At 41.4% G+C, this 15,168-nt stretch overlaps 2 protein-coding genes across 2 annotated transcripts in view; one reads left to right on the forward strand and one right to left on the reverse strand.

Annotated features, from left to right (window-relative positions):
* Positions 1-760: 760 nt before the first annotated feature.
* Positions 761-3,954, reverse strand: barx1 (BARX homeobox 1). The gene is made up of 4 exons (XM_006800202.3): positions 3,354-3,954; positions 1,991-2,270; positions 1,438-1,522; positions 761-1,190 (listed from the first exon to the last, which is right to left on the reverse strand). The coding sequence occupies exons 1-4, from the start codon at positions 3,553-3,555 to the stop codon at positions 1,026-1,028; spliced, it is 732 nt and encodes a 243-aa protein (XP_006800265.1). The 5' UTR covers positions 3,556-3,954; the 3' UTR covers positions 761-1,025.
* Positions 3,955-7,749: 3,795 nt separating this feature from the next.
* The window catches only part of ptpdc1a (protein tyrosine phosphatase domain containing 1a), a 31,319-nt gene continuing 23,900 nt past the window's right edge, over positions 7,750-15,168 (forward strand). Inside the window, exon 1 of the mRNA XM_087840472.1 lies at positions 7,750-8,057. The gene's annotated coding sequence lies outside the window, so the exon portion shown is untranslated. The remainder of the gene's footprint in view (positions 8,058-15,168) is intronic.

Here is a 15,168-nt window from a genome sequence, read left to right on the forward strand (position 1 = left end):
TATCTCTTCAGTGTTATCGTTCAGCTTTGGTTTACTGAAATCAGAATTTCGTTTTATTGCCACAGAGGCGTTAAGGGAAAACTGTCTTTAATAACAAGCTAAAGAAATAATCTTCTCACCTCAGGTTTTCATTATTATTATAATTATTATAATTATTACAATTATTATAATTATTATTATAATTATTATAATTATTACAATTATTATCATTATTATTGTTATTATTATTTCGCAGTGGTTCTTCCTGTGCAGTCCAGATCTGTCAAGTTATTACCTTTTATATATTCTGATTAACATGTTCACGATAAATTCAAGCTAACGATACTGTAACATATTCTCCTGCATTCGCGTTCACCTAAATGGCCCTGATACTCTTCATGTGAAAGGAGACTTATTTTGTATTCTCACCCCCAAAAACTCCTCATTAAATAAATCCATGTTTTTATTTCGATTAAGAAAGAGAAGCCCCGATGCTGCTACATGGAATCGTGACATTACCACAGCAGGACACGCAGGTCAAGAGCAACTAGTCCTAAACCTGAGCGCCTTTACGCGCCCGTGTCTCTGTTATCTTTGAGGAATCGCTGCGAACTTGTGTGCAGATGTGTATCCATGTTAGGCGCGCGTGAACAGGGCCGCGCGGGGCCGGTGACGACACGCTTATCTTTAACCATGCCCCCTTTGCAATAAACGGAGAAGAGCCTTAGTGAAAATATATTTAATAATTAATCAAATGCAAAGTTACACAAAGGGAATGCAGGACAGATAAGTGAGCGCTGATCCTTAGAATATAAAGAGTTAGACCTACTGCAAATATTTGAGTCCCCTCCTCAACAGCAGCATCACGAGGGAATGCCACAAAAACGCCGGAGGACGTCGCCTCGTGCACGTTACGTTTCTGTAGGGCTTTTTTTTCTTTTTTTCTTTTCTTTTTTTGCACCAGGTGGCCGTACGGTCCAGCAAAAAAAATCCCCCTTTTTTCAGGCACTCTGAGCGTCCCACAGGTTCATAGATAAAGAGGCCGGTCATTCCTCCTGAGCGCTCTCTAAGTGGGAGCTGGAGCCGTCGGGCCGGTCAGCCTCTGCGGTGGATCGCTCCTGCTCAGAGAGCTGCTCGCTGCTGGGGATGGAGTTCTTCTTAGGGCGACCTTTGGGCTTGGTCGGGGATTCCAGGCCGCCGCCCTGCAGCACCTGCGGGAGAAGCTCGGTTTTAGCCTCAGAGTACGGACGGTGACTCATACCTGTGATTTGGCGTCCTTAACAAAGTTGCACACCAACATATTCAATACGACCCCCCGCCCAAAAAAAAAATACTGCTGAATTTATTCCGCTGAACTGCATTTCCCATGAGGATAAGTTGAAAGAATGGAAAGCAGAAGTATCTCTTTACTTTTGCGTTGAGCTTGCATGTTAAACAGACTCTCGCCAGCCAACTTACAATTTTCTTCCATTTCATCCTCCTGTTCTGGTACCATGTTTTCACTTGGAGCTGACTCAGACCGAGAGACTCTGCGAGATCTATTCTGTAAGACACAAAATCAAACATATCATTAGAAGAAGAAAAAAGCAGCGTGGACCACACTTCCAAAGACCTCATCAAGTCACCACAGAAGGATAATAATGAGGTTTTATTGCTACCTGTTGCAGCTTGTAATTGCCTCATTTCGCTTTAGCTTTCTAAAGGTGGAACGACCCAGATCAAATGGAAGCTCTCACCACTACCGGCCACCGTGAAAGCGCTCAGGTGTGGTTTGAGCAGCCAGATTAACGCAGCAGTTTAGGATTAAAAACTGGACGAGGTTCGTTTAAACACAAAACCAGTGTTTCAATGCAAATAGCAAACAGATAATAAAGGCATGAATTAGTGATTTGAGAGAAGCTTTGCAGTGCTGTGAAGCAGTCTGCAGGTTACAGGCTGGAATAAATCCTACAGTGAGTCCCGGGAAAGCAGCTGTCTTTATCGCCATTATCCTCGGCGGTTTCCTGCGCACCTGTCGGGTGTAGAAAGGTACTTCTGCTTCTCGAATCGTTTCTCCAGGCCCATCAGCTGCAGCTCGGTGAACACGGTGCGGCTGCGGCGGCCCTTCTTGGTCTTGCTGCCTGCGTCGGCTCCGTGCTCCAGCTTCCCGCGGAGGTGGAGGTCCAGCGGCAGGTGGTGGGACGCCGCGCCTACCTGCAGGCCCGGGGCCGCGGACAGGAGCGGGGAGCCCAGCGAGCAGGACAGCGGGGACATGGGGAACTTTAGGAGGCTCGTCTGGTCGGCTTTAAGCACTGTGAACATGCCGGGGAAAGGAAACAACATATTACCCACGGCAATGAGGAGCAGATTTCAAAACGAGTTGGTTTTATTTACTCGATGTTTTCGAGGAGTGGGGACCCGAGGGGAACGACGGCGTAAACTACAAATGGACCTTTAAAATCCCTGATCGTTTAAGGTGGGCAGCTCTCGGAGGCTAAACGAGTTCCCCGCAAACGAAAAGTCGTTTTAATATTGTGTGTTTTCTGCAGAGGACGCGTGTGACAGCACGCACACGCTGGAGCAGATTTCAAAGCGCTGCCGCCACACAGACAGAAAAGCATGAATGACGTAGATACGATTAAGTTCTACTTATTTCTGATACCAAACATTATCAGCGTGGAAGGTTAGAATAAGGCGTCAGTATTATTGTGTTATTGTCGTTAGACATGTTTGGCCGGCCCCCTTAAAACTCTATTCTTTTTCAAAGGTTAAAGGTCACATGATGTGAACATTAAACGAAACAAAGCACAGCTTCAAGCTTTAAAATTGGAGCAGCTACTGTGAATATTAAAGAGGCCTGAAATTATTATTAATAATCGGGAAAGGAAATTAGTCTTTCTCGTTCTGGGACTCGAGTTGGAAAAAAGGCAAAAGCAGTTCTACCCTAAACTATTATTATTATTATTATTATTATTATTATTATTATTATTATTATTATTTCTAGATATTGATCGTATTTAGATACCGTCACCGAGCGCTCATCAAAAGAAGAGCGAAGATTAACATGAATCTCATCGGGTAATCCACACTTTAACTAATTTAAGCTTCTAATATGTTTTTGTTTCTTATGTTATATTCTGTTTCTTAATCAGATAAAATCCATTATTTAAAAACGTTACCGTAATTCATTTTTTTAATGCGCCTGCCTTTTTCTTGTTTACAGTGTTACTTAAAAACAGCGATAGGAAAGGAAACATTTCCCCCATGCCTACATTTGTAATTAAATGTGAAATCCCCTTTGAATATTTCGCTATTGTATTAAATATTAATGCGTGTATTATCCCTGTGTGTTTTTTCCACACCGCTATGAAAGACTCGTCCATCTTTTGCCTTACCCAGTTGGTTATGGAAAGGCCGCGCGGAGAGTAGAGCTTGTACTCCGAATTTAAGCAGCTCCCCGGCCGGAGCCGAAACTTTGTGCTCCGGGTGATCTGTGAGGATCTCCTCTATCATGAAACTCCTGTAGCGATGAGTTCTGTGGTCTGCATGAACATCCGGAGGATAGTAATGCGCCCCCATGTCCAAAGGATGCTGCATAATCTGGCTGTCGGTCACCGGAGCGCGTTTAGCGATTATCACTCCCTTTCAGTGGCCCAAGCCGGAACTCATATTCCCTCTGTTGCGCTGCTGTAGTCCGAAGATCAACGCTGTGGGCAAAGTTATCCTCAGATTTAGGATCAAGGCAAGTATTGAGTACAGGTTGCCGACTTTTTCTGTGCGCCTGCGGCTCCTGGTTTCTTTTTTCTCTTTTCTTTCTTTGTGTTTGTTTGTTTTTTCTTACGCTCTACTTCTGTCCAGATTTGATCCCATGTGGAGCAGAAATCTGGAACCGAAAGCAAACTTTTGACCCAAAACTCCCAAATCCTGCCGCGTTCATGCCCGGTCCCTGCGTGTGAAGCGCGGAGCTCGGAGCTATTTGTCAGGAGCGGAGCTCGTCACCTTGGCAGTGAGTTGAGGAATAAGCTTCGGATTTTAAGAGTCTCGTCATAGCTCCACCTCTTCTCGGGGTTTGTGTGCTGTCTGCCTTCGCTGACCCAAAGTTACATGCAAAGCCACACTTGTCCTGCATGGATTTATGCAAAAGGGAAGAAAATAAGGAGCTGAGAGGACAGGCCTGCAAGTGACTTTTATATGTCATTAAAGTCACGAGCCTGAGACTTGGAGCAGTTAGTGTGATGCTGCAAAATGGAACACAGGGAACTCTCAAATGTTTGATATGTGATGCTTTTTCAGAATGTGATATACTTTTTTATTCATAAGCAATCTGTCGTTGGTTATTACCCATATTAGGCCATTGCATTAAAATGCATTCATTTCGCCCATCCCCTTTTCTCTACTGCTGTGTTCCTTAATATGGTGCAATGAATGTAAAAAAAAATATTACCGCAGATATGATTCAAAATCATCGCTGTCTCACCGCTGAGGTAGTTCCCTGCTTTAGGTGAAACATCTCCGGCATCTTCACTTTTCACTATTTTTTCTCTGAAATTGTGAAAACCCTCACAGCACAGCATCAGCGGCTTTTAAAGGCGCTTGGTCGCACTGTGTTTTAATCTATAGAGCGGTAGAAGTAAAGGACAGTGTTTCACACAATATTTGTTTTGAGTTAAAGAGCAGTAGATAGTAGCTAATGGATCATACCACTGTGAGGCATAGGAAGGGGAGTTTTCCAAAACGTAAAAATGTGTTTTTATTATTATTAATAATAATAATTCATTTATATTTATTATATATTTTAACATTATATAATTCTATTTACTCTGATGCCTAAAGATGAGGAGAACAAAAGGATGATTTTTATATCTGGAAAGTTTTTAAGTGAAACGGCTATGAAAATTATTTTTTACAGATTTTATTTCTCTCTCTCTTTAAAAAAATACGCAAACAGCTCTAAACAGTAAATCTAAACATCCACCACAACAAAATAAATGATCAGGAAGTAACAATAAGTGCAGGTTGAATATCCAATAATCTGCAAAAGGTTTTAACCGCTTGTTGGTTTCAGTTCGCATTCTTAAATCCACAGTCAATTGCATTAAGCACTTTGTGCAGCCACATGGCTGTGAATGATAATTCCTGAGAGCTCTGCTCGATGTGCAAGAAGACACCGGGTCAGAAGAATAGCGCTCTGTGTTCTCACAGATCCTTGTACCTGTCAAATAGACTCTGTGTGGCAGCGTACAGATGAGAGCTGATGCTATTTCAAAGGTAAAGTATGATAATGATTCAGCTCTGCACACTGCAGGTTGTTGGGTAACAACCTCCCCCTGGTGGTCATTTCGGACATTGCAGATTATGCTCCTTGATAACGTTTCTGCAGTAAAAATCAAGAAAAAATACATATACGTGCCTTTAGATGCTTCTACTGCTGCCCTCCATAGTCACGTACACAAGTTTTGCTTTCCTCACCTTGTATGTTTTCTTAACATACATATTTCTCACCAAAAATAACAAAACAAAACAAAAAAAAAACCAGAATGTGAATATTTTGTTCTTTTCTGATGCATAGTTTTCACTGTTTTTCATTTTCAGAGAACGACACAGTCAACGGTCATTTATTAAAGCAAAAACTAAATACAGATTATGTTTTCTGAACAATATTATAGTTACAGTGCACAAAGTAATCTAAACCATATTGGTCTGGCTCATTATTTACAATGTGAAGATACGAGTGTTTCTTGAATTTTTACAGAGTCAAACTAATAAATTGTATTTAGGAAAAACAAGGCGAGTTCCAACAAACAATATGCTACCACTAAATGAGAAGAAACATTAACATTTTTTGAGACAAAAACATTTAATAATGTCACTCATCTCAGACAATGAAGCAGTTTCTTCACAGTTGATCACACTGACCTTGATTTTCTATACACAAAACTTAAAAGAACATCAGAATACAGTCGCTATTCAGTATACACACCTTATCCTATGTATTGTACCAAAACAATGTCCATTTATTTTTCAAATATAGAAAGAGCATCATCATCATCTTTTTCAAATTTTTCATTTGCTGACACTGATACAAAACCCAACGTCTTACAGGGTATAAGTGAGTTCAGCTACAGAAATGTTCAGATTGATGTGTGTGGTAGCTCATAGTCACTGTCAAATATCACTCATGACAACTTTTTGCTGGTTTGTATGCTTGTATTTGCTGTTCTTACCTTCTTTACCATGCAGCCTACCTGCATCACTATAATGAACAGCCACTAGGATGCACCAGTGGATCATCTTTCCGTTATCCCGCAGAAGCAGCAGTGTGGCCTGTCGAATGAGCTCTGTACAAAGAAAAGAAATCTGACTTCTGCTCTCCTAACCTTTACCATATCATTTTTCTGAATTCAGGGGGTCATTTCAACAGCTAAAAACAATCGCTGGTACCCAGTGGTGCTTACATTTTAGGTATAGTGGAACAGGGGAGTAAAAAATAGACAAAAGCAGTTTAGGACTACAGCTAAATATTGTTTTGTGTTTTATATTCCATATAAATCAGGTATCATACAAAAATAAAAATAGCTTCAAATACAGTTAAGACAATAAAATAATATGACTTTAAGGACTTAACAACATTAGTTCAGTTATACTACACCAACATCTCTTATACATTAGCACTAAGGGAACACTGAATGACCTGGTGGCTTTTGTCCATAAAACTACTCATCTAAGATGACCACAAAATTATCAATTTCACCTGTGATCTTGCATCACCATTGATCTCTGAGCTTTGTGTTGGTTCTTCTGTCACCTGACAAATAGGACAAACATGACAATAAGAATAAAATGTGCAGCTGCTTCAGTGTTTCTGTCAGTTTGTGCAGATCTTGACTCATCAGTAATGTTTGTAGTGTGAGTGCATTTTAAAAACAATTTGTGCAAACTGCACTACAAGGTGGAATATTTGCAAAATCATGACTACTTTGTGATATTTTGTCTCAAAAATTAACCCTATGAATATGTCAGTACCATTAGGATGAAATTATTGTGTCTCCAACATTTTAACGTTAGACATATAATTTTAACAGCCTCTGTAAACTAATATCCTGGTTTGCTCGAGGCTTTTCTCTGACACTTTCAATCAAAATTATAAATGCTACTGTGGGAGACTGAGATAACTAATAGTGCTGCCTGTTGTGCAGTTAGTTTCCAAAAAACGTTATTCGTGGTTACATACAATTTTAGACTGATGTGGGCCAACGCCTAGCATAGCCTGTAACGTTATTGTGACGGACACATTTTAAGAGTGAGCTTGACTTTAAGTGACTTACAGGTTTCTTTGAAAAACACTTTCTTATATCCAGGTTCTTCCTTTTTGCTGCCATCCTCCTCTCCTCCTTGCAGCGCAGGCTTGCCGCTGCTAAAACTAAACAGAGCTCCCTGAGAGGCACAGCCAATCACATTGGCCATATTTGTCACATGAGGTAGGACTCCAGTAGAGAACGTAATTTAACGCTTTCTGCACCGCTGGGTGAATGAGACGTTGACAGATCGTTTTTTTTCTTTCTGTCGGGTTTGATTTTCTTTACTCGAAGAGATCAAATTATTGGTGGGGACATGTCCCTTCCGCCCATGCCAAATCTACGCCCTATGCTTTATATACTGAAAATGATATCTTAAATTTAGATGAATAATTGTGAAATTACACCACAGGTGAAATTCTTTACAGCTTTACATCGGTTGTACAGTTTCATTGTTTTGTTTTGTTTTTTAAATTATATCGCAATAGAGCCCAAATGCCTTTGTTTCCACTTTGGGGACAGTGGCTCTGTAGCTTCTGGATAAACAAACTACCAGACTTCAAAATGCAAATTGAGGGGTGCTCGTGGTCACGTGACGCAATTGGACCGTTCCCCACGACCAACGTGTCAGGTTGCAAAGTTAGCTAGTAAGCTAGCTGCACTTAGCTGACCAAATGATGTGGCTCGAAGAAGAAGATGCCGCTTTGCGACGTGCCAGCGACAAGACTGTTAGCTGGAAGAGATGAATCGACTATGTCAAAAATTGTAAAGACAGCTACGTACTCGGACGACAGGCAAACAACGGTAAGCTGGGCCTTTTCTAGTCACTGTGCTGGCTTCAGCTAATACAGCAGCGTAAGCTAATCAGCTAGCGGTAAGTCCTCATCTTGCATCATCAGCACCACCGGGCCAGCGTTACCCAACGCTCCGGAGTCCGTCCTGGCCAAAACAACAGTGTGTCTCACACAAATTCTGATACATGTAAGATAGTGCTTGTGATGTTTAAGCCAATCGCATCGTTCATAACTATAATATTAATGTAACCATTAAGACTTTTAGCCAAGCGTTAATTGTTAACGCTGATAGCGGGACCGAGGAAATCAGAGCTATAACCTCAGCAACCGCTGACAGCACGCTGTTTGTACAGGGACAGATCTGCGTTTTATATCAGGGTGCTAACAGCAATGGGGGCAGGAGGTAGATGAGGCAGCATGTTCACGTTGGTGTGAAAAAAAGAAACTTGTCAGTGTGCTGCTGTGTTTGCTCAGACGGTTATTATTATTACAGAATGAAGTTCTCTGTGTAAATGTGCTCACTCCGGTAACTCTTTCTTCATTTTAATGCCAGGCTCATCTAATAGCCGGTATTTCTTCAGTGTTAAAAGAGTGAAATGTATGTTATTATTATAATATATTTAATATTGTAAAAATTTGACCGGCCACTTATCGCACATGACGATTTGAAAGCTTACTTAAAATGCAGTTTGATGATATGACAGCCAAAGCTTCCTGAACAAACATTACTCTACCGATATGTGACATTGCCCACTTATTCTTCCAAACAATATAATTTGAAGACCGATATTATGTGCACCTTACTGAGGCAAATGTGGGAGTTAATGATATTGATACTACTGAATTGTTTTGCCTGATTCTGTTTTTTTAAGCAAGAAATAGTCACTTCTTATTGTGCACATTAAATACGTGAATGTTATGAGGCTTAGTGCTTAATCTGACCAAGCAGCACCTTCAAAGGTGGTGTATTTGGGATCTGATGATCATTGTTTTCCCATTATGTGACACCTTTTTATATAAAAAACAAACAAAAAAAACAAGCAGAATAATCAGCAGTGGAAATGCTAGTACATCGCCTTACTAATTGTTGCTCAGAACATTTAAGACTTGAGGGCAAGACTTCACAGACTTGCCCTCAAGAAAGATCATCCCATGGCTCTAATTGTGTTATTTATGACTCTCACTCATAAGGGTTGTTGGTGGTTAGGGGTCATTCATAATTCTTCTGTCAGGCTTTTCCCTGTGTTGTGTGATTCTGCCAGACAGAAGAGACTGGGTGTGTGAAGTGATCAGTAAAATGTCCCACTGGGGTTCTGTTGCTCTCTGGTTTAGCTCGTTAATGAGTGACAGGTGAAAAAGGATGAACACCAGCTCTTAGCCTGACAGTAAATTGAGCATTGTGCTCTTTGGCACATCATCCAGGTTTGTGATCACACAGTCCAAAAACATTGGTCTCTTGTTTTTCCCTAATCACTTTTCTTGACTTTGATGGAAAATTTTATGAGGTGAAGGAAAAGCGTATAACTCACGCACACTAGTCTACCTAATAATGTGACAGTGGATGTTGTTGACATAGATCTGCTCTGTTGAAACGAATGTCCTGAAGGTGGATTACGAAAAGCTTATCTTAGGTACTTAAGTGTCATGCTATGTTCTTAGTGTGTTTTTCATGCAGGCTGTTTAAATGAAAAATCTCACTTATCAGGTTGTATTTTCTTAAAAGAATGTATACAAAGTGAATTGAGATGTTTGTCATCCTGAGGTTAGTTGTGCACTCTGTTTACTCGTATGTCCTCTTCCTGTTGGAGAGAGATGAGAGATGATTTCATTAAACAAAGGTCTGAAATATCATCGTTCCTCATGCATTTTAATTCAGTGAAATGGATTTTGAAGTAGCCCAACAGATGTATTAGTTTCTGTAAATAATGGTGGTCAAGTAACAGAAAGTACAATTTAACAGTATTTCAACAATGCTTATAATTATTATTTTTAAATGAACTGGAGGAACTCTAATAATTGGGTGGCTGTAGCTCAGGAGGTGGAGTAGGTGGTGGTTCAGTCCTTGGCTCCCCCAGTCTGCATGCCAAATATCCTTGGGCAAGATACTAACCCCAAGTTGCTCTGTGATGCATCTATCAGAGTATGAATGTATGTGAATGTTAGCTAGAAAGCACTTAAGTTGTTTTAAGTTAACTGTTACTTTAGGAGTGTTTGCATTCATAAATAATAAAAAAATAGAGCTTTTGAAAAGGTTTCCTAAAGGTCGCTAAAGAATGACATCTGGTCCACATCTGGATCTGGAGCAATGTCTGCCTACTCTAAAGTTGGCCTGTGCTCTAAAGTAACGTCTGTGACTAAAATTAATAAATGATAATAGTAATAATTCATAATAATCCTTAAAACAGATAATACAGCAGCACTTAAGTTGAGGCTACAAAAATTGCAAACTGGATAATAGCAAACCATCGATTTACTCTGCTCATTTACTTTATTGAAGATCTTTTTCTAAATCTGTGCCACATAGAATTGTTCATTCCTGTGAACAACTTTATAACAAGCACATTCACATCAGCAGCGTGGTGCTGAGCTGTAATTTCATGCATGATATGGTCCATCCTATCACAGCTGACAGGGTAAAATGCAGGTTACACCCTTGCCAGTCAGTCGCGTTGCTAACAGTTGGGCAGCCATTCAAATTCACACTAACACCTACAGACAGTTTCAAATCACCAGTTAGCCTACATTATAATGCCAAAAGTATTCACTTGTCTGCCTTCACACAGATATGAGCTTGACTGCCATCCCACTCTTAATCCATAGGGTTTAATATGATGTTGGTCCACCCATTGCAGCTGTAACAGCTGGTAAGGCATTCCTCACCAGAAGAGTTGAAGCTGTGTTTATGTGTGGGAATTTGTGACCATTCTTCCCGAAGCACATTTGTGAGGTCTGACAGTGATTTTGGATGAGAAAGTCACCTCTGTAGTTCATGCCAAAGGTGTCCTGTCGGCTCTGTGCAGACCAGTTCAGTTGTTCCACACCAAACTAACTTATCATGTCTTTATGGCCCTTGTTTTGTTCACTGGTGCACAGTAATGTTGGAACAAGAAGGAGCCATTCCCAAACTGCTCTCACAAATATCATCCAAAATGTCTTGCTATAGCATTAATAGATTATTTTCACTAGAACTAAGCTGAGCTCAACTTCTGAAAAACACCGTAATCCTCCTTCCAAACTTAACACTTGGCACAATGCTGTCAGACAAGTACTGTTCTCCTGGCAACCATCAAATCCAGATTCATCCATTGAATTTGTTACTCCAGAGAAAACATCTCCACTCTTCTAGAGTCCAGTGGCGGCTTGGTGTACACCACAGCATCTGATGCTTTGCATTGGTTGGTGATGTAAAGCATGGATGCAGCTGCTCAGCCATGGAAGCCTATTCCATGAAGCCCTCTAAGCACTGTTCTCGAGCTAATCTGAAGGCCACATAAAGTTTGGAAGTCTTAGGTCTATTGACTCAGCAGAAGGCTGTGGACCTGTGCACACTATGTGACTCAGCATCTGCTGAACCCACGCTGTGATTTTACATGGCCTACTGCTTTGTGGCTGAGTTGTTGTCGTTCCCAGTCACTTCCATAATGCCAATAACAGCAGACTGTAGACTATTTAGTAGTGAGGAAATTTCAAAGCTGGTTCATCCTGTCACAGTACCATGCTGAAGTTCACTGAGCTCATGAGAGTGACACATTCTTTCACAAATGTTTGTAGAAGCAGCCTGCATCCATAGATGCTTGATTTTATGCGCCTGTGGACATGGAAGTGATTGGAACACCTAAATTTAATGATTTAGGTTGAGTGAATGCATTTCACAATGTAGTGTAGCATGCTTGTCCTTGGACTGTGAGAGGCAGCAGGAGACAACCCAACATGCATGGAGAGCACACTCAAACTTCACATTTAAACTAGGATCTCAGCACAACGACGAGAGAGAGGGGGCCAGGCTATGCAACCGGATTTGTTAATCACCAGTTGTTAGCCAGCGCACTAGAAAAGACGAACATATGAACGGAGACACAGAGTTGTGCTATATTCTTATGGAGGCTGTTTACTCTGCTGGCTGACTTGTCTCCAGATTAGTCACATTACCATAACTGAAACATGGTGTGAGGAAAACCATTTAGTGGGCCGTGTTTCTTTATTAGCACTCAGTGGAAGCGACTGTCACATCCCACACTCATTAGCTGGTAACGCTCAGCTTTCACACACTGGGTCATGTCCACCAACACACCAGCTTCCCAGAGGAGCTTATGGATACGGCACAAATGCGCGAGGCGTTTTGGCTGATTTGTGTCTAATACTCTGTTGAGTGAAGAGATTTATTCACAGTGGCTTCGTTAGATCAGTTTCACATAACTGTTAATATTTGATACACATGCGTCACGTTGGTCATGAAGAACAGCTTCTCACTCACCAGCTTGTTATCGAGAGCTTCCTATAAACAAAGCCAAGCGGTGTCAGGCTCCAGCCCAGCAGAGTCTCGAACTGATTGGATAGGCTTCTTACCTATCCAAAACACAGGCTGAAGGTGGAAGCACTTCAGCCTGTGTCATACACAAGACAGGCTATAACTTTACACTGTCAATTATTCAGAGACGTTAGGAGTCTCAACAATAGTGTCCTAAACGTGGAATGCTTTCAATTGTGTTAAAAAAAAAACCCTGAAGGGATTGAAATCTCCTAAATGACAGAAGCGGCTGCCTGAATGTTTGCTCTTCCTGTTTGCAGTACTAGTCAAATACTTATTTTTAGGCCTCACAAACACAGACGGCTGGATGCACCAGAGTTTTTACACTTTCAGTCTGCCTGTAGGGTGCATGTGTATTTGGTACCAGACATGAGTCCACGTGTTCACAAAGAATTGGTGGATGCATGAGTCTCGCGCTCAGTGACTGATAGAACTAGACTGGTTAGATCGCTCCTCAGTACCTTGTGATTTATTTTGCTAGAAAAATAAGAGCAAACTTTTCAGCTATTTCTGAAAAAACAGACTGGTTAGAATGATTTGAACATTTTGTTGGTGCACATTATGTTCACGAGATTGCTTTTTTATTATGTGTTCAAAGCTGAGCTTGTGTTTTACAGCTTAGCACAGACTTGGTTGTTATCGTGCAGCCATCATTAGTACACACTTGTTGAGCTATTCACTCTTCTTTTATATAGATAGATGGATATATAGGTGTAGGGATGGGTACCGGTATCCGGTGCCATGATGGCACCGGTTCTGACATAAACGGTAGTAACCAGACCGAAAAGCAGCGCACATTTCGGTGCTTTATTTCGGTGCTTTATTTTTTTTTCCTGAGCTGATACACTTTAGATTCTAGCCAATCATTTTACGTTTCCGAGGATAGTAGGCGGGGCCAGGTACGTACGTTCTTTTAGAGCAGAGCTACAGATTAAAAATGCCCAAGGCGAAGCGGTCAAAAGTCTGGCTGTACTTCACAGCAAAAGATGCAAACTCAGCAGCTGCAACAAGTGCTTTAAGCTGATACTGTGATACTGTCAAAGGAGGTAACACCTCAAATCTGATGAAACACCTGGCGACGTATAGCACTTTGTTAAAAGCCGAGTAATGCGCCGTATTTGATAGCTTGCTGCGAGACCTCACACCGAGCACATCTACTGCGGGTGTGGTGCCTGTTATTGGACCCGGAGTTAGCAACATCCCCCAAAAACCCGAAGAGGAGAGTCCTGGCCCCTAGCCCTGCCAGTGTAGCAGAAATGATGAGGATGATGATGCAGCAGCAGCCGTTCTTCTCTGCGTGAGTAGCTTAATGTTGTTCGTGTGTAATTTACGTTGAGTAGTTTAACCACGTTATTACATTAATGCATGTAAGGTGAACTAGCAAACATCATCATAGCTACATGCGGCTGTCTTCTTGTTTGATGGCAGATACTCCCTTCACCCTGGCCAAAAAGGCTAAAATGACCAAAGAAAAAGTGGAAAACAGTTAAACATGAGAGGTTTTTGGACAAAGTTTGTGTTTTTTCCATTGTTTAAGCTGCTTCCAGCCAAGAGTGATACCATATATGCCCCATAGCTGCAGAAAAGGCTAACATTGTTATCTTTTTACAAAATAACAGCTGAACATGAGAGGTTTTTGGACAAAGTTTGTGTTTTTTCCATTGTTTAAGCTGCTTCCAGCCAAGAATGATACCATATATGCCCCATAGCTGCAGAAAAGGCTAACATTGTTATCTTTTTACAAAATAACAGCTGAACATGAGAGGTTTTTGGACAAAGTTTGTGTTCTCCATTCTTTAAGCACCGGTTTGAGCACCGTTTAAGCACCGGCACCGTTTCAAAAGTACCGGTTTGGCACCGGTATCGGATAAAACCTAAACGATACCCATCCCTATATAGGTGTGTGTGTGTTTGTGTGGCAAAAAAGCAGGCCATTAGTAAATCTGGCCTGCAGCCTCGTTGCTCTTTGATTAAGCTCTCTGCATTAACTTCAGGGAGGAAGGAAAAGTCAAAGGTCAGGGAATCGTTTGCCCATCAAAAAGTCAGCATGTGCGATACAGTGACCCTGCTCAATTTTTGATGGGTCTCACTGAGGCAGACAGCTTTGAAGGTGCAGAGTTTCACTCCTCCAGCAGTAGTTAGCACACGATGTTGAAGGCCTATTAGAGCTCTGGGTGTAACGTGAGAGATGGTTGGTCCCCAAAGTTAAAGCGACACTCTGGAAGTTTGGTGTGACACAACTGTTATATCAGGCTACATGTTCAAGTAAGGTATTGGTGCTCTGAAAGAGGATGTGGTCGCCTGAATAATTGATAAATGTGTCATCAGTCTTGTAAAACAGGAGAAATCGGAACTTATTGAAGTGGATTTGGAACAAATGATCATGCAGCGATTTTACTGCGTGCTCATCTTGTAGTCTTTGTGATTCTCATACTTTGTAATGCAGCAGCTGCTGCTGTTGTTCCCAGGCTGTATGCACCTGCTCCCAGAGGTGCAGTGGTCAGCCCAACACACAATCTGCTGACACGGTGGCTCAGTTTGCACATTTCCCTCTCTCCCCTGGGCTCTCCTGCCAGGCAACGCTCTTATATCT

Source organism: Neolamprologus brichardi, chromosome 5, assembly GCF_056152115.1.
Source record: "Neolamprologus brichardi isolate AB-2024 chromosome 5, ASM5615211v1, whole genome shotgun sequence".
NCBI classification, from domain to species: domain Eukaryota; kingdom Metazoa; phylum Chordata; class Actinopteri; order Cichliformes; family Cichlidae; genus Neolamprologus; species Neolamprologus brichardi.

What these genes read in the sequence shown, in the direction of transcription:
- barx1 (XM_006800202.3), bottom strand. Translation starts at nt 3,555, where the DNA reads ATGCAGCATCCTTTGGACATGGGGGCGCATTACTATCCTCCGGATGTT. An exon ending in GCCTTTCCATAACCAACTGG is followed by an intron (nt 2,271 to 3,353) that starts GTAAGGCAAAAG and finishes GCATGTTCACAG; the next exon opens with TGCTTAAAGCCGACCAGACG. An exon ending in TACCTTTCTACACCCGACAG is followed by an intron (nt 1,523 to 1,990) that starts GTGCGCAGGAAA and finishes TGTGTCTTACAG; the next exon opens with AATAGATCTCGCAGAGTCTC.